This window comes from Acanthaster planci, linkage group LG02, assembly GCF_054643075.1.
Source record: "Acanthaster planci isolate LZ-2023a linkage group LG02, COTS_SCS, whole genome shotgun sequence".
NCBI classification, from domain to species: Eukaryota; Metazoa; Echinodermata; class Asteroidea; order Valvatida; family Acanthasteridae; genus Acanthaster; species Acanthaster planci.
The window spans coordinates 4,395,080-4,416,169 of NC_141778.1; the positions used below are offsets into that span (position 1 = coordinate 4,395,080).

The window sequence follows — 21,090 nt, forward strand, 5'->3', positions numbered from 1 at the left end:
GCGATGAGTTGCTCACATGAGCATGAGGTTATTACATCAGTAGTTTCAAAGATGCCCAACTGCATGTACATGCTATAAAATAAAGAAGGAAAGAAATTACCCAGGAATTCGCATTACCTACACTGTTTCATTAAAACCTTATTAATTTGGGGGGAAAAATATTCCCTTACCAACACTTACCTGTTTGATCTTTGAATATTCTGGAAACCAATATGGGGATGTTATGCTCCGCCCCTCCCTAAAGGAGACAAGAACATCTTGAATTTGATTCTAACTCAAAGCATTGTACCAAGAAAAGTGTCAAAAGTCAATTTGACAAAATTTCAAACAAAGTTCTGTGCAGCTGATGGGATACCAAAAGCACACTGTCATGTAGGTTCAGAGAAGAGTTCCTTGTAAGTTTTCACTTCAATAACCATTGCTGCTGCAGTATAAAGCTTCTTCAATCCACTTACGTGTACATTGTTAAATTCCACAGGGGCTCATAAATGTAATTCATGCAACAAATGAAGATGTAACGGTGAGATTGTCAACTAATAACTTGAACCTGCGTGTTTGCATGCTTAATGGATCTGCTAGAAAATGACAATGTTTTTTTGGTGATACCAGACAGTAAATTTAGACATACCGTAACTTTGGATGTGCAAGTCTGCAGCTTTGAATTTTAGAATTTCCCCATTGGTTTTACCCACCTTGATACTGAGTCCTAGGCCTCCAATCTTTTGTCTCCTCAAGCACACAGTTCTTTCCTTGAGGAAACAAAATAAGCAATTCCATGCAAATATCTATAATACACAAAAGCTCTACATGTATGTACATGAACATGTCTTGAAAAAAAAAATAAATAAATAAAATACATGTACATGTAAGCAACTCAGTCGTTGCATAGAAAAATACGTTTCTCTGGGTAAATATTTGTAAAGTTTATGAATTTTTTCCATCTTTCAAAAAGATTCCACTGGAACTGCAATGTAAGGTCTTGTAATTGGTAAGACAAGTTGCAGTTAGCAAGCAGTTTACAGCAGCTTTTGCATCTTAGCTACTGTAACTTAACTGGGCCTTGGTCCAATGATCTCTATGTGTCATCATGTGACTGTTTCACGGTTTGGCGACACAACATTCCAGAATGATACATGTACTAGCGTTTCCATCCACATACCTTGGATGAGTCTATTTCGGGCCCATTCACCTGTAATGTGAGCAAAGCAGAAACAGATGTGAACATACATGCGTTATGCACCGACTGAAGTGAATTAAAATTCTGAAATGCACTTCGGCATGTGAGTCATGTTCAGTTCTGCTTCAGCTGAATCCTTGGACTTCGAGCAAGAAATATTGGAATTATTTTTTTTTTCTTCCATAGATCAGACACAGCTCACCAAACATTGTACAACACATGTAGGTTCATGTACATTTATGTTGGCTAGTTACACGCACATATACATGTATATTTACACATACACATGATACATGTCATGTACATGTACATGTCATGTACATGTGTATATGTACATGTATGGCACCGGTATGTATACATGTAAATGCTTACCAAAATTACATTATAAATAATATTTGGAAGAAGCGCACCTACATGTACATGTAAATGCAAGTCAAAAACCAAATAACCTGTTAAAACATTTCCTTCTGGTGAAAAGTATTCTACCGGTATGTGTTTGCTAAAAAACTAAAAAAATGTAAATGCGATGCCCTAGACCATGGGAGGGGGCTGTGACCCTAAATTTGGGCAATGGAAACAACAAACACACCTACCTGTATGATGGAAAAAATACAAGAAATGTAGTGAATGATTGAGTTTCAACATCTGTGGCATTCGAGGATGGGGGTGTGACACATACACTGTATGTACATGTGCGTACTGGTACATGTCATGTACTGTGTATCTCCTACACATACAGTACATGTGAGCCCTGGCTACATACATGTACATGTACATGTACTGTACATGACATATTGGTTCTGGGCAGCTTACCTGTACACAGGCAGATTTGCTACCAATATTGCAGAGTTCAGCAACCCACACCAGTGGATCACCAAGTTTGGCTTGTCTTTTCACCATGTGGAAAAACTGGCCAACAAGCTTACAACTCTGAGTGTTACCCGTTCATTTATGTTCCAGAATTTGGCCGCTCACACGATATTATCTTGATGAAAGCTATAGAATGAGTCAGTTCGGTATTTCAAAAACAGACAGGGCCAATTTCATAGAGCTGCTTAAGCACAAAATTTGCTTAAGCGCAAAAAAAACAACTTAAAACTTAAGCTTAAAAAACAAAGGCTACCAGCTCAAATCTATGTGATTGTTATGCTTACCACAAGACAGGTGAATACCATTCCCAAACAATATACATTACAGGGAGTTTTTGACTGGTTACCTGATTTGTCAAGCAAGGTTTTTTCACGCTTAAGCACATTTTGTGCTGAAGAAGCTCTACGAAATTGGCCCCTGCAGGTCATTCAAGAACAGAGCGCGTGGGTGAATGTGCATAAAACTGCCCCTGGGCAGACCTCACAGGCGCTTCCAAATGACTCCAGACGCGCTTCATTGTGGGCATGCACTGTTGGAATACTGAACTGCAGTCTAGAGTATTACCACATACATGTATGGGCATAGTCACCTTTCCTATACTGACGGAGCAATTTTTGTCAACATTCAATTTTGAATATCTCAAGTTGGCAACGCCAAATTTTAAATCCCGTTGGTACAAACGTGTTTTAGAACTTCTAGTTTTTGTTTGTAGTCAGGTTTTTTGTGCACAGCCAATCAAATTTTTGTAATTGAAATTCTTTTTTGGCTCCATATGCTGCAACATGTAAGAAAAGCACCCAGTAACATGGAAACACTCATGGAATCCGTCGCAGGCTGCTAGAACAAGCCTTGTGATTGGTCAGATTGCGCGAGATTGTAACATAATAGGCTGTCCAAATATGGTAATACTCCAGACTGAACTGGCTCACTGCTTTAAATTGCTTCTAAATTTCCATAAACACAAAATCAACAGTAAGTCTTAATGCCCAGGTATACGTATGCACTTGACTCGAACTCAAGAAATGGGTGGGTCCTCAGAACTCCCTACTCAGGTTTTGCCCACCCCTTTTGATTTCTTTTTCTCCCCACAATGTTTAACATTTACAATTTGGAGAAAACAACCGTACATTGAATGTAATAAATTTTAAATTGTATACAATATTGTATGTGTCGATATTTTTGCTTTTGCGTGATGGAAGTTCAAGTTGGTGCCAAATAACCAAAACATACGACTGTTTGTACTTCATAAACATGGCGAATGGTCTATACACACTGTACATGTACATATGTGTATACATGTACATGCAACATCTGAAACATATTGATCCAATATATGTACCGGTAAACATACTGTACATGTACTGTGCGTACATGTACATGGTTGGTACTAGTAGCCTTCAAACGAGCCCTTCCATGTGTGTGTGGTTTAATACCGGTACATACCAGCAGGCCATTCAGCAGTTGTCGTGATTCAATTACAGATTTCACAGCCCTGGAAATGTTGGTGATGGAGCATTAATTTATTGCGGGCTGGCCACTGATTACATTAGGTTGTTTATCTAGGACCAATAAATGTCACTGACACTGCGGCAAATGTCGGTGACTATTGGCAGCGATTGCTCCACTGTTTAATGTCTGTATAAATGTCACCGGACTGATTGGAGTACACTGGGTAATTGATCCATTCCTTATTCGAGTTTGACAAGAATATAAATTGATAAACATGTTATAGTCACGTATGAAATGACAACACGAAAATGAAGCTTGAGAACCACACAGAGTGGTCTGAACATTTATCATCGCATTCCACAGAGTAAGTCTCAAGGCTGTGCTTTTCCAAACGGAGCTTATTGTTCTGACATCACACAGTCTGGTACCTTGCAAAAATAGACATTAATGGGTGGGAGAGAAATGCTGATGATTTTTTATTGATTTCAACTGCGTGCAAGATAAAACGGCCACCATATTAGTGAGTTGTGCCTCGATTTGTCCAGGTGGACCACGTTTTGGCTTCTGACTGTGATGTCAGATCAAATAAGGTATTTGTACTGGTGAATTGGCAAAAGTTGAGAACCTTTCAACTCAAGCGAATTTCACAGGAAACGTTTCATGATGTCAAATTTGATTCGCTTTCCCGTTCACCTTTTAAAGTACACTGTACTGGTACATGTGAACCTTATAAAGTGGTAGTGTGCATGCAGGAGTGGGGATGGGTTAGGGGCATGGGTATAGGGCTACATGAACATGTAGGGCTGAGTCAATTTGAATAAGTAACTATTCAACTATTTGACCTTCAATTCGATCGAATATCCGAATTCGGTTGTACAGACCGGTAGATTTTTTATAACAAACCATACACAAATCAGTTGCAATAACGCACATAACAGTACACTGCTATCACTTAAATAGCTTCTCACGTCTAGGAGTTATCTCCAGCCATGATTAAGCAAGATTCAGAGATGAACAATATTTCTTGTCTTTTAACATTGTTTACTGAATAATTTCAAATTTGAATCGTTATAAGATTTCTGTCGCTTTTCATTTGAATCTGCTTGAAACAAGCCTCCACAGTGCAATTTGTCTCATTTAAAACAAAAGGAAATTTTCCCTTTGTTTTCATGAATTTTGCATTCAAATAATCAAATTCAGAGAATAATATATGAATATTTGATAGTGAATCGAATATCCAGAGCCCTAAGAGGAACTCAATTTAACTGGTCCACACCAACCTCCGCTTCTACTGGACTGACAAGGAACGTCTCTTCCCTCTGTAGACTCAGACTTTCCTTGGAGAGTTGCGCCCGTACCACCTCCCCATTGTGCTGGCCATCCTTCAGGCTCAAGTATCCTGTTTTGACCTGCACAAATGCACAATGAGGTCCAATCAAAAGCTGTCAAATTAGTACGTGCCACGTGACTCCCCCAGACATCGGCCACCTTTACAATAGGCAAGCATTTGGTTTGCAAATGTTCATACATGTATATTGAAACACTTGACAGTGGGATCATTGATCGCCACATAAAGTAACCGCAAACTTTTTCCTAAATGGGATAACGGTCACCACTTGAGCCATTTACATGTACCGGTACATGTATGATTCGTTCCAACTCGTGCTGGCTCTGCATAAATACTTGTACACATCTTTCGTACTTCTTGCCATGCATAACTCTTTGAAGGCTTGGCCACTACTGTGCACATATTGCGCATGTACTAGTGTACATGCATGTGTACTGGTACCTGTATAGTAAATATACTTTGCATGGATCCCTGGTCTTTACACATAAGGGTGGATGTGTACGTCAAGTCAGTGTGAGAATGTCCTGATAGAAAGACAAAAATTGCCCATCATGTACAGTATATGCATGGAAAAACCACATCTGGTTGGAATTCCATCATGAGTCATACCAGGATACACAAACTAACAATTATTAATACAGTAGTACTTAGACCATACAAAGTAATAGCTGTGCTTCCTATTACATTGAAAAAAAAAAGTAAAAACTAAGTATATGTACGTAGTATCTTCTAAAATTTTGGGGATCAAAATTTTAGGGTGGGAAATCTCTTTTTTAAATTAAAAAGTGACTCTGACGGTATATTCCATCAGCTGTTTTTTCCCGTGGATTCGTAACTTGAGGATAGGTCTTGTCAAGGATTGTATCCAAGTCAGAGCCTCCTCAGACAATTATACATTTGTGTTGCAGTAACGTTTTGATGAGTTCATGTCTAAAAATTGTTTGAAAGTTTGTACAAAATGATGAGCATTGTACATAGAGCGAGCAATGATGCATGACACAATAACTTTGCACAGCCCCGGGCCGGTTGTCACGAAATCCTCTATCGATGAAAGCAAAAATGTGCGAACCTTATTTCAAGCCAAAAATTCACAGTGAAATGTGTGCTCCCGCAAGTTATAGTGGAGATTGTTGGTCACTGCTTCCGGTGATGCACAAACAGCTGTAATGAGTCCCACTGACACATGTATGAATATTGATGTTTCATTGACAGTCAATCACAACACAATGACCAGATGGTCCCAGGAAGCTGTTTACACACAAAGCTTGCGCTTCGATACATGCAGATACATGTATATGTACAACATGTACTGGGCGCAGGTATCACAGTATGCATGTACATGTACTGTACATGTACACGTGCATGTACAGTACAGTAGATATCAGTTGTGTGCATGATGGAGCTCCAGTACTGTCTGGTGTCTGAACGAGGACGTACATGTACTGTGTAAAGCTTGGCCTGGCCGTCGCGTCGTGTCGGCAGAAAAAGAAAAAAATGGAAAAATCAAGGAAAACCTGGCCAGTCCCTGGCAAAAAAGTCGAATGTGAAATTCTGCGTACTCAACAACAAAGTTGAGGTTTCACACCCCTTAAATAAGCATGAGGGTCTGCAACAGTATTTTCTAATTTCATTTCTTTTTCAATAAAAAGATTTAGGGTCAGCGCACTATGCTGGATTGGAGTGGGCAACTGGAAGCACAGCTATTTTCCTGTGAAACAAATTTCCTGCACTTATGGACTGCACCGTTTTGGACAAGTTTAGGAATGCATTTAACATTTGCCTAAATGTGTTTATCAACCCAAAATTCAAATTTCTTAGGAGTGGAAGCACTCAAGGTCTATCTCCCCCTCCTAGGGCCTGGCAAGCCCCCTTCCAAAAGGTTTGACCCAACCCCCTTTCAAAACCTCCTGGTTTCATGCCTCTGTACAACGAATCAAACAAGAGTGGAGGTTTGTTATTTACCAAAACTGGAGGCCACATTGTACATGCATGGGAGTCCACAGGCAACGTGGTCATCTAGTTACAAAAATCTGGCTCAATTTCTATTTCACCCACTCTGGCCTCGTCACGGATGTTTGGAGAGATGTTGACTATGTTTGTGTAGTAAATCCACGCCGGAAACAGCTGTAGCATATTCAGCGTTTGCAGACCGTCCAAGCTGGAGGCATGGAAGGTACATGTAATCCACCCGCTGCCGTTATCGAGCGGTAGGTTGTTGGGAGGGATAGTTTGCTCAAGGAATTGTGGCAGCTCACCCTGAAAACTAGGATATTACTTGCCCACTCTTCAATATAGAAAATCTATCTTTATGTACGGTATTTCACAAAGGTGCATTACTAATCAACTGGGCCCCTTTCATTAGGATTAACACACTTTTAAAACAAAATTCATTACACAGTGATGTACCGGTTCATGTATATGTATACGTACATGTATTTGGATGAACATGTTGTATGTGGACATCAACTTTATACTGTACATGTATATTGATATAAAAACATCTACATCAATGTATACATTTCTGTTTTTCAGTTCAAATTTCCAACCGCAGCAGGTACGGTATGCAGGGTTATTTTCCTTTTTCTTTCTTTTGCTTTTCCCAACTCATTCATAAATCTGTTTCAGGAAACCCCAAATTGGGTCAAAACAAAAGTTTGCATTGGTCCTCTCATAAAAGAATGAAGTCATGCCCTCTTGAGAAATTTGATTTTTTGGGGGGAAATTTATTTCATCATCAGATTTTTTCAGAGTTAGAACTACCAGTATTTACATGTACATGTTGGGGGAAAATTACAAAATTTCTCAAGAGGGTATGACTTCATCCCCACAGGTCAGATGGGAAAATGTAAATGTTCATACATGTGCATGTACGGTATGATATGCGTGAATGTTATTTCTGAACCTTGCAAATCTAAAAGTACATGTACAGTACATACATGTATGCACAGCATACTTACATGTACATACCGGGTACATACCAATACCGGTTCATGTACATGTATAATGTGAAAAAACTGCTGGCACTGGAATACATTGTATTCCTGCATAATAGAGACAGACAGTGTGCAGAACCATTGATTTCCAATTTTGAAAATGTGGTCACACAATTCTGCCTCTCTTCAAACATCTGAGCACACAGCACACCCTGTTCGGGGCCTTGGGAGCAAACAATAAAGTCCCTTGCATCTCCATGGAAACCGAGATACTAGAAAATAGTGCCATTGTTGTTTATACACCGTTGGATCCTTGGACGAGGCTCAATCTGGCAGACAACCTGATCCGGCCTCTGATACTCAACCACTGGTAAAAGCACATACGCTTCAGCATTGATTCAAGATGTCTGTTCATAATCCAGCAACGTACTGTACAAGTAAAGCATGACAGACAGGGTTTTAATATGGTACATGATTTGCATACCACATGGACGCACCCGTATGGGCACACTTGACTCCTACTCAGATCTTGACAACATGCCTACATGTACACACATGTACATGTACACCTTGCCAATGAAAACTTTTGTGGGGGAGACGGGCATGACTGATCAGTTGGGCTGGCTATGATGAATACTGTGGGGCTGAATCTAACCTTCCTCCCTGTGACCAGTACGGGTACATATCTGTACATGCCTCTACTTAAAAAATGTTCCACATGGAGGGAGCAAATTTCACACAGGTACATGTAGGATCATACCGGTATGTTGTTCTGGTACAATTGGGCTGCAGACATGCAGGCACCAAATCGTAGCACCTCAGCACAGGATGAGTAACAATTTACTTCCAACTTTCAGTCTGGAACCGAGACTATTGCATAATTATGAATGGCAGCAGCAGCAGAGCCTGGGGGACAGCAGCTTCTTTCTTATTTACCGCAGAAATTACCGTACTTTGCCATTCAAATCAACTAACATGAGATTGAGGTGGGGTGAAATTTGATTACCGGAAGGTCGCACACGTACATGTACAATTGTTGTCACTGTGATTTGCCTTGGTGGCCTAGTTTAGGTACAGTGTATGAGCTTAATGTGCAGATATCCATAAAGTAAAGTTATGTACCTCACCTCACATCAGTGAGTGATGAAACTTTAGGCCATCAACAAAACACCACGTACATGCACATGTTCAGTACAGGTAATGGAGATAAGATCCATGTACATGTACCTCAGTCCTGTTTGTTAAATGTTAGATTCTTTTGTTTCTTTTTTGTTTTTGTTCAAACTCTTGTGCATACATGTACATGTGCCCCAATGCACCAGTACATAGTATGTAGTATGGTGAATATGAAGTACCACATGTATTTGGCACATGTACAACCAAACATAATGGTGGCAGGGGTCGAAATTAGCGGTAGTCCACTAGCCCGAGGCTAGTGGTTTTAGTGGGAGGACTAGATATTCCTACTTGTCGGTAGTCCGACGGGCTAGTGCCTTTTTTAGCGGGGGCATGAAAAGAAATACACACCGTAAATGTAACACCATGCCGTGCAGTGGTATTTTGATTGCAGATGCATGTACATGTACATTTGTACAGCCTACCGTTACACTGTAGACACGACGGGTTCTTTCCATACACAACACGGCCCATGCGTATATGTATTCACGTCGAGCTGATACTCTACACATTGTACGCATCATACAAGTGTACGTGTGGATTTCACGGTACCCCATACACTTTAACGACATACATGTATTGTGCAACGAGAAAAAACGTTTTCTATTGGGCTATCGCGAAAATAATCCAGCGTTTTGTCCAATCAGCCTGCGTGTTTGAAGCGATAACAATAGTCTTTCCAGCACGTAGGATTGATTTCTACTGGCTGTTACTGAAAAGAATGAAACGATTCGGCCAATCGCATTGTGCGTTAGAAACAATACAATTTTCCGAGCGCACATGGATCGATACCGTCTTTTAGGAAACGATTTGAGTGCCAAAAATCCACAACTTAATTATTTTAGTTTGATTTTAAAAATTGTGCAAGCAATATAAATGCAGACAATGACATTGATCATTAATCCTTCCTCTGCTAACGCAAGTATGACAAAAAATTGTGAATGTATGCTGTTTTGGGTTACTTTAACTTGAAGTTTTAATGTGAAAATCCTATATTGGCTTGCAAAAACTAAAGTGAACGTTGCTAGTCTGGGGACTAGAATCGTGGAAAGTAGCAGTGTTTGCCTCCTGGGACCTGCATGCCTGCTGGAGAGTAACATAAAATGTGGAATGGCAAATATAAGGCATATTAAACCATACTTATATACATGTAAATGAAAAGAATCCTGCGTTGTTTTACTGTACTTAAGTCTTAGGCCTAGGCCTATTAGCATTTTTGTAGGACTACTGAAAAACTCAAAGGACTAGTAAAACAATGACATTACTAGTCCTGTGGGCTACCATAGAAACCAAGTTAATTTCGACCCCTGTGGTAGTGGGAAGCACATTTGATAAAAATCCCACTTCCCAAGTCTAAGTATTAAATTCCAGTACAGTGTAAACGTTTGGACCTAATTTGCTTACATACTGGCCCAACGACTCATACTTTCCTGACTTGGGAAAAGGTTTAGGATTGTTGGAGAATCTGACAGCTGGCAGAGTTAGTACCAGGCGATGACAGCAATTACTGGAGGGGAAGTCACTCCTTTTATTGCCATCATCACTCAATTCATGGCAGGGGTACCAGGAAAATGCCAAGAATTTGACTACTGTAGCACACTGGATGAAAGGGACAGCTTGAAAGGAATATGGCTTTCAAATCTAAGCCAGGGAGCAAAACAAAATTTTTCACACAAGGAGCTGGGGAAACCAGACTTGAATAAAGGCTATGATCATGGCTCTGGAGGATTTTAAAAGGAGAGTGAAGTCTGACACCTAAACAGGGAAAGTTTCCAGGAGGCGTAAAGACCAGTCTCCTCTCAAGAACCATATTCCCATAGCAAAGTCCATGGTGTGCCCCAGACAGTTGTGACACAAAACAAAGCTACAGAAACAAGCTTTCCCATTAAGAGAACAAACTGTTTAAAAGATCTTTTGTTTGTTGGAACTGGACAGGAAATATTGACTGCAAAACCAGCTTCACATTACCTCTCTGAACCCCCCCAAGTTGTATGTTTCTCATAGAAACATTGACCTCAGCAATAACGAGCCTTACATGTACATGGACTTACAGGTACTTGATCAGTTACTAAAATTGTTCATTACTAATATTTGTTTGCCACAACTCATGCCATCTGAAATGGTTGCGTGAGTCATGCCATAATTTGTTGCACAAGTCACCAACTGATGCAGTGGGTAACTTTTACGTGAAATGTGTCAGAATCTGTTGCTCACTGTATGCCATAAAATGTGGTTAAAGTGAAATTACGTCACTGCCTACAGCTTTGCGAAGCTTCTATTTTGAAGTGGTGATGAAAAGTGGTGAAACCTTACCCCATGAATGAACCAAAGTGGGTTCCTCCTGTGTCCGGAGTGACGGATCGGCAGGTTGTGACTCAGCTTCAGCATGAAGGGCTCAAGGCCGACGGTGAGCAGCAGATCATCAAACCAGAGTGTCATGCTGAAAGATACTTATACTCACTCAACTCACAAAGACTCGTTGAGGAAAAGGCAAATGAGGAATGTTGTTGAAGCCCGGGTTTGAATCCAATGGATGTCGAAATCCACAACAATTTAACTGGTGGCGACTGCTCACACTTTGAACATGTACTGAAGCTGTACACTGCGGCTGTTAGATTTCGTGCATGTCTCTTAATGAGAAATCCAAGTAATCAAGTTCCATACTTTCACAAAATCCAATGACATCATGGCCTTGGCATATTTGGATGAGTGGCTGACAAGAATTTATTGCTCTTGCTGTGAGATTCAAGAAGATTCAAATGCCTCAAACGTTCAGCTTGCAGCTGCGGTCACTCGCAAATGAAGTTGATTCTTTGGGAATGCTATTCAGCACACCTGGACCATACACACTGTGCGCCTCGAAAATTGCATCTTGGTCTATGCCACAGCAGAAAGAAAATTGTTTTGGCTAAAGGTTAAACAATTTGCAGCTGCGTAAAACAAGGCCGCCTTCACAGGGGACGAGTGTCCCCCATTCATCCATCCCAAAATAGCTGGTAAAGTTCTGACATTTACTTTGCTGGTGGTTGTACACTGAAAGACCCAAACTGAGGATACATGAACATGCAGTTAATTACTGTACGGCTGTGTCATTCCAGAAAGCATGTGGTATATATATTCACGGACTGGCATTAATATGCTGGGTTATGCTGCCACCGCCTATGGCGAGTTGGAAGAGTTTATCTCAGAGCAGAATGCTCGTGCAGCCTCAGTGGGCAGTTTGCTCCGAGTTAGTCTTTAAATAATTCACTCCTCCAAGAGGGTAGCCTTCACAATATGAAAACCAACTGAGGGCAACTATCAGTTGAGTAAGAATTTATGGTTGTGCAAGAATGAGAGCAAGCACGTTATGTGCGGCAGATCACAAAAAAACTTTGAACTTTAGCCTACTGTCCTGAAGATTAATGTAATAAAGCAATTAGCATCTTCAGTGAAGCTGTAAAAATGAATTAAAAATGACACTGAAGATTTGAGATACGATATCAGATATCAGAATTCTCGGTCTCTGATGCTTGATGTGCTGGCAATGGGCCGATCCTCAGCAACAAAAGTTGCCAAGCAACAGCAGTTTCCTAGCAACAGCATATAGTGACAGGCGTCCTCAACTGGGCATCGCAAAGTGACAATTATATACAGAGGCAGCAACTTTGTGCAGTGACTGGCTCACTGAAGATCAAGGCTAGCACAAATCTGCAAGATGCAAATACATGTATAATCTGTACTTCCTTTCCACTGGTCATTTGGTAGAAAAGCAGGAGAACTGATTGGTCCAATTCAACGATGTCTCGATACAAGTCATTCACTGTGCATCTCCATGGCCTTAACAAAGATCCCATCAATTCCGCAGGCTCCAGCATAAGATGACATTTGTAAATGTCACGTCATACAAGCCATCTGACTATAAATTTGCAAATCATACGTACTCCACTTGAACAACGAACACGATAGGAACCACTCGTTGCAGAGATCTACACACTGTACTTATGCAACATGGAAACTGCGTTCTGTACATGCATACATAAACACACTTCACCTTCAGTTGGATGGGAAAATTGCCATGTGGTGTGCAATTACCGGTAGAGCAAATTTACATACATGTTAATTTTGCATCCAGCTTACCACGTCAAAAACCGGCATCTGAAATAACAAGAAACTACATTTTACTGTCTTCACTGTACAAAATCTACTTGCTCCATCTGAGTACAAATCACACACCAACAGTGTCCAGTGCATCAAGGATTGCACATGTATGCATCAAAGTCACCGATCAAAGTGGATGTGTGGTAGATATACAAAAAACATTGTGATCCACTTGCCCAACTCGTCCAGCGACACTGGTCCCTACAGAGGAAATGCCAAGACACACGTATACTGTGTATGTACTGGTCCACTGCTCCTCAGGCAATGCAGATGTGTTGAGGCAGATGCTGTGTTTCATCAAATATGGTGTGTCAGATCCGTACGTCCAAAACAGCAAAAATCTCTGAAGACACAATGTAATGCTAACCATTCAACAGTGATCTCCGCTTTTCATTCTATGGAGGATCTGCTCACACTCTCCTGTACATGCATACCTTTTTGTCCAGTCATCTGCAAATGCAAAGGCTCCTTGGCACTATCGGAGACGGAGTGCCTATCTGACTTCACAAAAATCGACTTCCTCTCCTTGAGGCATCCTGGGAATTCTTTAGGAAATCTCAAGAGTCTTAGTGCTTGCGCCCCTGTCCTAAAGACATTTTCTAGATGCAACAGAATCCCAGAAAGCAGGTCACCAATACCTTTAAATTGACTTTGGGTTCAGTTTTCAAAGAGAACGATATCAAGTTAATGATTTTGTATGCATCAACTTCCACTAGTAACAACCAGGCACATTTTTGGGATTACAGTAAGCTGATAGACCATGCTTCAAAGATACAGAACCCCTTCCAACTTTAATTTGTAATACTTTACAGTTGGCTTTGATTCCTTCGCCCACAGATAACCATAATCCAGCAGTTATGCCTCCATAAATTGAGATCGAAGCACCACTGGCTTATCCACTACCGGCAGTTCCTCTCGTGGTGTACGCTCAAGCGATGTGCTGAAATCTATCTGGAGCCGGAACAACTGCACCAGTGTGAAATGAAAAAACAAAGTTCTTTCATCCTCCCGTGTGTCCTTATTGCCTTCTGCCGTTTGGATAATTGCATGCCCAACATCAAGTCGAGTGTGTAAATGAAAACTGATTCCACGGTTAGGCTGCGGCCCAGCCCCCGCGTCTAAGTGCCATTTGTTCACGGGGAACTTGTGTCAAATCAGCTGTGTGCTGTGCCAGTGATGCTGGGCGTGATGAGCCACTCACAAGCTGGAGCCATGACTAAGTGCTCATTCTTCATATATCCCACACTGGATGAGGGATCCCTTAATTAAGTCCTCGCTCCCTATTGATCACAGCTGTAATGCAACCCCCACCGACGTGCACCGGGATAGCCGTTCACCGATTTCACGGTCCAGTCGGAGCCACGAGTGATGTCTGTCTTGTATACGAGTTATTATGTTCTCAAGCTGAACAAGGGATGCCTGAATTTTTTTATCCAAGGACGTCGTCAGGTATTCCAGGCAATAACACTCAAATTACCGGTACAGTGCAAAAATTGTATACGTGTACGAGTACATGTACAACCTGGCATCAGAGTGATGTTATGAATAAATGTGGTACATTCATGTACATAGTATGGTAGGGTTCAGTACTGTGGTTAATGGGTTCAATTACATTCATTCACTGTACATGTACCATACACGCACATTTCAGTGTGTTAGTTAACTGATGCTAATGTTTATACTAGTAGGTCATCTCACTAAATCATGGAGGCGTGGGTTGTAAAGGTGTGCTAATTAACTCCTCTGAGATGTCAGCAAACCTCCCAAGCCTGTACTGATAAAGTGACAACTGCCAATTTGTTTTAATACAGTAGCTAATGTTTGGAGGGCATATGGGGCTCGTTTAAATTGGTAAATGAAAGATGACATTGAACAAAACTGAGGTATTCTTATTTGATACAAAGATACTCTGTAGACTTGAAGCTTGACAATGTGTAATTCTGAAGTCTAATGAAATCTGTAGTGAGGAGGAAATGAAGTCTGTTGGCCCGATTCCCTCAGATTCTTCCAAATCTTCCATGAAGTTTGGAGGAAAGAGGGTCAGAGAAGACTGACCAAAGCCACTGTCAATGTCTTTGAGCTTGATGCACACCTCTTGAATGTTTTTTCCAAAGCACAATACTATGGTTTCATGCTTGGTTGGAGAATTTGGAGGACTCCAAATGATTCTCACAGAAAGGAGAAAGGGTTCCAAACTTACCCAAACTAAACCTGTTATGGGGGGAGGGTCACTGGGGTAAAATACTGTGGCTCACAGTGACTACATGTACATGTGAACATGAACGTGCAAAGAATGCACCATTCATGATGCACATTACATGTACAGTACATGGTGCCGAATTCTGGAGGGCAGGCATGCAGCTTTCTGGAGAGAAAAAAAAAAACTCCAGGAAACTTTACCACATAAGTACAAAATGCAAAATGGACCTCATTTTGCAACGAGGTCAAGAGCCAACAAAGTACACGTACCCCTCCTTCTTTATTTACCTGTAATGAACATACAGAGTAGTTTATCCCAGAAAAAGGTAACCCACAAACTACATGTAACCATGCACGTGGCATACATGTACATGTACATGCATTGATCAGTAAAATGACCAATTACTGTCTACAGGTACGAGAGTACAGGTCCACACACTGGTATTGGCACGTGTACCATACCGGTACATGCACCGTATGGTTAAACATGTACATGTACATCGTGAAACCAGGGAATAAAATACATGTAAGCTTTCCTCTGTTGTACACCTGAAATGCATGCTCGTGGTAATCCTTTGTCTTGAAAATTGCTTGTAAAACCATCTCACGTTTACCAGTAGGGCAACTTGTCAAATCAAGTATTGCACATGTGGAAAGATTTTCTTAAACAATCCTGTACTGGATCCTTAAAAGTTCTAGAAATTTAAAGTTCCTTAAAAAGGACCAGATTCATGTAGATGGCAAAAATGAGTATTACATGTGATGGAAAGCAAACCATACTTGTCATGTCATATAAATTGCCTTACAAAAATATGAAAGTGTCATTACAAAAATTGACGCCTCTTGATGCCGGGGAAACCCGTTTCGAGCACCATGGGTTTACACGCAGAGCCGAGGTGACCAAAATGGGACAAAAGAGCAGGTCCGTGTAACAAAAGACCATACTCAGAACAAAAGACCTGCTGAGCACTGGGAATTGCCATCATTTTCGGCTTGCATTTTTTTAAGGTAATCTGTCACTGTTTTTAAACAGTACACCAGTGTTTTGGGCACAGCCCGCCTGCGGATAAGCACTGCAGACCAATGTGCTCTAGGGCCCCATCGATGAGCGACACAGCACTGCTGCATGCTAATCCAGCCGTGTTTGAAAAGAGGCCACTCGCATTCACTGGGAAAAAGGAAATTACACAACACCTCACAATTCTGGGCTCTGTTTACAGGGCGGCAGGCTTGGCTGAAATATTCAGAAGTCATTGAAGGTTCCTGTCAGCTTAGAGCAGCCACCAAACAGTCATTCGTGTGGGTGTAAACATCCATTAAATGAAATGATGAATTTTGGAGAATTTTGAAAACTGAAAATCACCCGTATGTGTGCACTGCATTTTTAAAAGCACGCGGCAGCATGTGGTTAAGGAAGAAGTTGCAAATGGCATACACGTACAGTGTAAATGTCACGAGGCAAGTGAAAGGCATCACCATAACCACATACCGGGTACACTGAATTGCCGTCATTTTCTTCAGTGCATATTTGTTGGTTCCTGGGGGAATTCTCCAGGTTTACACTCAGTGCAACGTTTCTAGGTCACTATGCAGAGGGCGTTCATGGTAGAGTCCTCGCACGCCGAGATGGAGTGCCTGACAGGTAATTGTAACTACATGTAGTGGAGTGGAGAAATGACTGCATTGAAAATCTTGCATTACGGTGGACAGCCATTGTTTTATTCATGGCTCTCTACAATGCTGGAAGGCTCAAGAAGTGTGATGTGTACAGTGTACATGTACGCAGTAGATGTACATGTACGTGTACAGTACAAATACTGTCAGGCTGTCATGGCTGTGTGCATTGTACATGTAAGACTGTGTGTACAATACAAGTACATGCCAGTAACAAAAAATACATGTACTGTACCAATTCATGTACTGTATATGTACATGCACCTGTAATTTGATGTACTTTTTTTAATATTTCAACATTTTCTCACACGAAACTTAAGTTTGGGGTGGTTTACATGTACCGGTAAGTGGGATAACAAATGGTAGCTTTTGAAGGAAAAAGGTAAAATTCAGAATAATTCAGAGTGTGGAGGCGGGATAACCATCATTCCACTTGGTATCAATTCCAAAAAGGAGGACTAAGAAGAACGAAGGAAGGTTAAGGATGCGTCCTACAAGAATACACATACAGTAGCAACAAGGGAACTTGCTGGTTAAGGGGAACATTAAGAACTCCAATGCTACATGTACTGTACTTTCTAAATGGATTTTGTGATTGCCTCCACAACTGCAACCATTAAAGTTAATTTTACAAGTGCTTTGTGCATAGCACGTGTACATACTGTATAATGTAAAACTTCCTTTTTCCTTTCCACCTCACCCAGCCCTGCTCCACCCTGCCCTGCTCCACCCTGCCCTGCTCCACCCTGCCCTGCTCCACCCAGCCCTGCTCCACCCTGCCCTGCTCCACCCCGCCCTGCTCCCCCCTGCCCTGCTCCCCCCTGCCCTGCTCCACCCAGCCCTGCTCCACCCCGCCCTGCTCCACCCAGCCCTGCTCCACCCTGCCCTGCTCCACCCCGCCCTGCTCCACCCCGCCCTGCTCCACCCAGCCCTGCTCCACCCCGCCCTGCTCCACCCTGCCCTGCTCCCCCCTGCCCTGCTCCCCCCTGCCCTGCTCCACCCCGCCCTGTTCCACCCCGCCCTGCTCCCCCTGCCCTGCTCCCCCCTGCCCTGCTCCACCCTGCCCTGCTCCCCCCTGCCCTGCTCCACCCTGCCCTGCTCCACCCAGCCCTGCTCCACCCTGCCCTGCTCCACCCTGCCCTGCTCCACCCTGCCCTGCTCCACCCTGCCCTGCTCCACCCAGCCCTGCTCCCCCCTGCCCTGCTCCACCCTGCCCTGCTCCACCCTGCCCTGCTCCACCCAGCCCTGCTCCACCCAGCCCTGCTCCACCCAGCCCTGCTCCACCCTGCCCTGCTCCACCCTGCCCTGCTCCACCCAGCCCTGCTCCACCCTGCCCTGCTCCACCCAGCCCTGCTCCACCCTGCCCTGCTCCACCCTGCCCTGCTCCACCCTGCCCTGCTCCACCCTGCCCTGCTCCACCCTGCCCTGCTCCACCCTGCCCTGCTCCACCCAGCCCTGCTCCACCCTGCTGGACACCTTACCCCACCCCCAACTGAGGCACAACATGTACTGGTCCCTGGTCGTTCACCCAGGTACCGGTACTTACAACTGTAAGAACAATTTATGTTTACAAAGGCAAACATGATGTACCGATACATGTACTCAGAGTCGGTCATGAATTGTCAGGCATAATGTACATGTACAGTACTGACCCACATGTACATGTACAATACATTGTATATACATGTACATGTTATAACTACAAGTACCATACCGATACATTGGTACCGGTATGTGTACATGTACATGTGTACAACGCATAGGGATTCTCTTGTGCTAGTTAACAGGATAACATCTCATGTGGCAAACAAGGATGTTTTTAAAACCACTGCATCAAGAACTGGTACTTGTTATGTTTGCATGTACAGATACATACAGTGCTCCTCCAAATTTGTACATGTGTACTTGTACATGTACCATACTCATCTACTGTACACGCCTAGAAGATGACATAGAAGTAGGGGCCAACGGGCTGAAAAGTCATACCCTTGGCCGAGTTCGGGCGGCAGTGTACATACTGTAAACATGCAGTGTTTAGACATGCGGGGAACGTGTACATGTATGCACATATATTGTGCACATCCTTCGCAAGAGTATCCACAATCACGGAAGGAGAAATGATATGTTCGGATATCTGACATTTTCCAACCATTTGGCCCTACATGTGGTCCAAGTGTACATGTACATGTCACTTGATCAATCTGGGGTAGGGAAATCAGGATTTCTTCCTGAATGTACATGATGTTTCATCAACTCGATCCTACATGTACTGATAGGTTTGAAATCTAATGATGATCTATCAGATCATCAGCAACAGAGTGGTCTATAAAGAGAAGGAATTTGAAAGTCTGCGTGTGACAGCTCAACCTTGATACCTCAGTTACATGCAAATATGTGTGGTTTCACCTTCTCCCAAACACTAAGCTTTGAGTTGGCTAGAATGAGTATGCACGGTACATGAGGGCCTGCTTCTCCAAGAGGATGCACGCGCATGTAATTAGCACAATGGCCAACCACTGATACACTTCAGCAATGCCAAGCTTAGCCTCGAGGGAAAACTAGAAGCACACCCTTCCCTCAAAGATCAATCCAGGAGCCGCCTCCAGTAACCCTCCCTCCTCAGCTCTTTTCCCCCTCGTCTCCTCCCACTCAACCTCTGCGTCCGGTCTCCGTTCGGGCGTCGATGGGAAAGTCTGTCACAGCGAGCCGGCTGGCCGGCCGACGCAAAGCTACGGTTAAGGCGCGCCAGGGATGTAATTGAATTACGGGATGGCAGAGCCCAGGGGGCGCAGATGATGTGTGTGCGAGTGCCGACCAAAAACACAGCCACCAAATGCTTGTCTCCAATGTTTGTTTAGAAAATATTCAGGGTAGTCCTATAGTCCATGAACATGAATACATATCACCGCTAGGGCATGTTAATGAAAACATGTTTGAAGCAGTAACATCACTGCAGATGTTTGTTCTGGATAAAAAAAAGAAAAGAAAATGACTACGGGATGAGAAAAAGTAAAGAATCTTAAAAAAAAGGTGGCACTGAGGAAATGTGACTGAAACCTTTTTATTACTCATCAAAAAAGATTTAGGCTTATTCTCTCTTTGTGCTGCTCACATCTGAAAGGCTAGAGTGGGGGAGGTTGAAAAAGGGACAAAAAGAAACATCGTGAGAGCTTAAAGAAATTTCTTTTGATACATGTATTTCAGACCCTTTACATTTTCACATCCCCTTGAGAATTTTGGATCGCTGTGTGAGAAAAACAGGCCAGTCTAAAGACTGTGGACAGGTGGAGAGGAGTGGCCAATATACATGTAACATCTGGGCAACCAATGGGCTCTATTTAAGAGATGGCCATTCTGGATTGTGTTCCCAAACTCAACTTCATTTCAGAACCCGCTGACATCGGTAGGACCCTGACTATTTCACTGTTACCAAAATTACAGTAATGGGGTTCTTCAGGACTCTGCTTTGTGCCAGTCTTGGGTTTAGCCTGATTTTTAACCCTCTGACTTCGAAGTTGTTAGCTCAGTAATTAATCAGATACTCAAAGAGCCACTGCAACATCAAAACTACACGTACATTCAACAGAGCCAAATATTGATTAGCTACCGGTACATGTACAGGTGCATGTAGGTCTGGATGTATGTTATACAGTTACATTCAGGCATCCATTCTATTGAGACAAAGCCTCAGAAATTGGAAATAAAAACCAGGATAACATCACTAAGTTGTAGAGCACTTTTTTATTTAGTCTTCGGTGACAATGACTTTTCTATGATAATTACATGTACATGTACAGTGTAGCAACTAGGCTCCTACAGAGTACCAAAATTATGTCACGTACACAGTTATGTATGTAAAAGGCATTAGCGCAAGAACCAGCACATGTACCGGACACGATATTTTGTCCAGACCAAATGGCAAGTTTGATGACAGACTCCAATCCATCAATTCCCATGCATTATTCATGTCCTTGATCATTTTGCGACAGTCCAGCAGGTACCCCCTGCCTTTTTTACACTCTGGACCGGGCTTTACATGTATGGTACATGTACATGTACATATATTGATCTGCTTATAAATTTATACAGCATGCCTAACGGCACATGTACTCTACATGTACATG

General features: G+C 42.4%; 1 protein-coding gene across 3 annotated transcripts in view; it reads right to left on the bottom strand.

The window, feature by feature from the left end:
• LOC110975283 (gamma-2-syntrophin-like) overlaps positions 1-21,090 on the bottom strand; it is a 64,907-nt gene that overhangs the window by 20,252 nt on the left and 23,565 nt on the right. For 2 of the 3 annotated variants that reach the window (XM_022227627.2, XM_022227628.2), the window contains 4 exons: positions 4,777-4,905; positions 1,160-1,189; positions 693-749; positions 181-238 (listed from right to left, as the gene is read on the bottom strand). In XM_022227627.2, the coding sequence (XP_022083319.1) occupies positions 181-238; positions 693-749; positions 1,160-1,189; positions 4,777-4,905 (274 nt within the window). Of the gene's footprint in view, positions 1-180; positions 239-692; positions 750-1,159; positions 1,190-4,776; positions 4,906-11,266; positions 14,227-21,090 lie in introns of those variants that run through there. The other variant, XM_022227625.2, reaches the window with a different exon arrangement.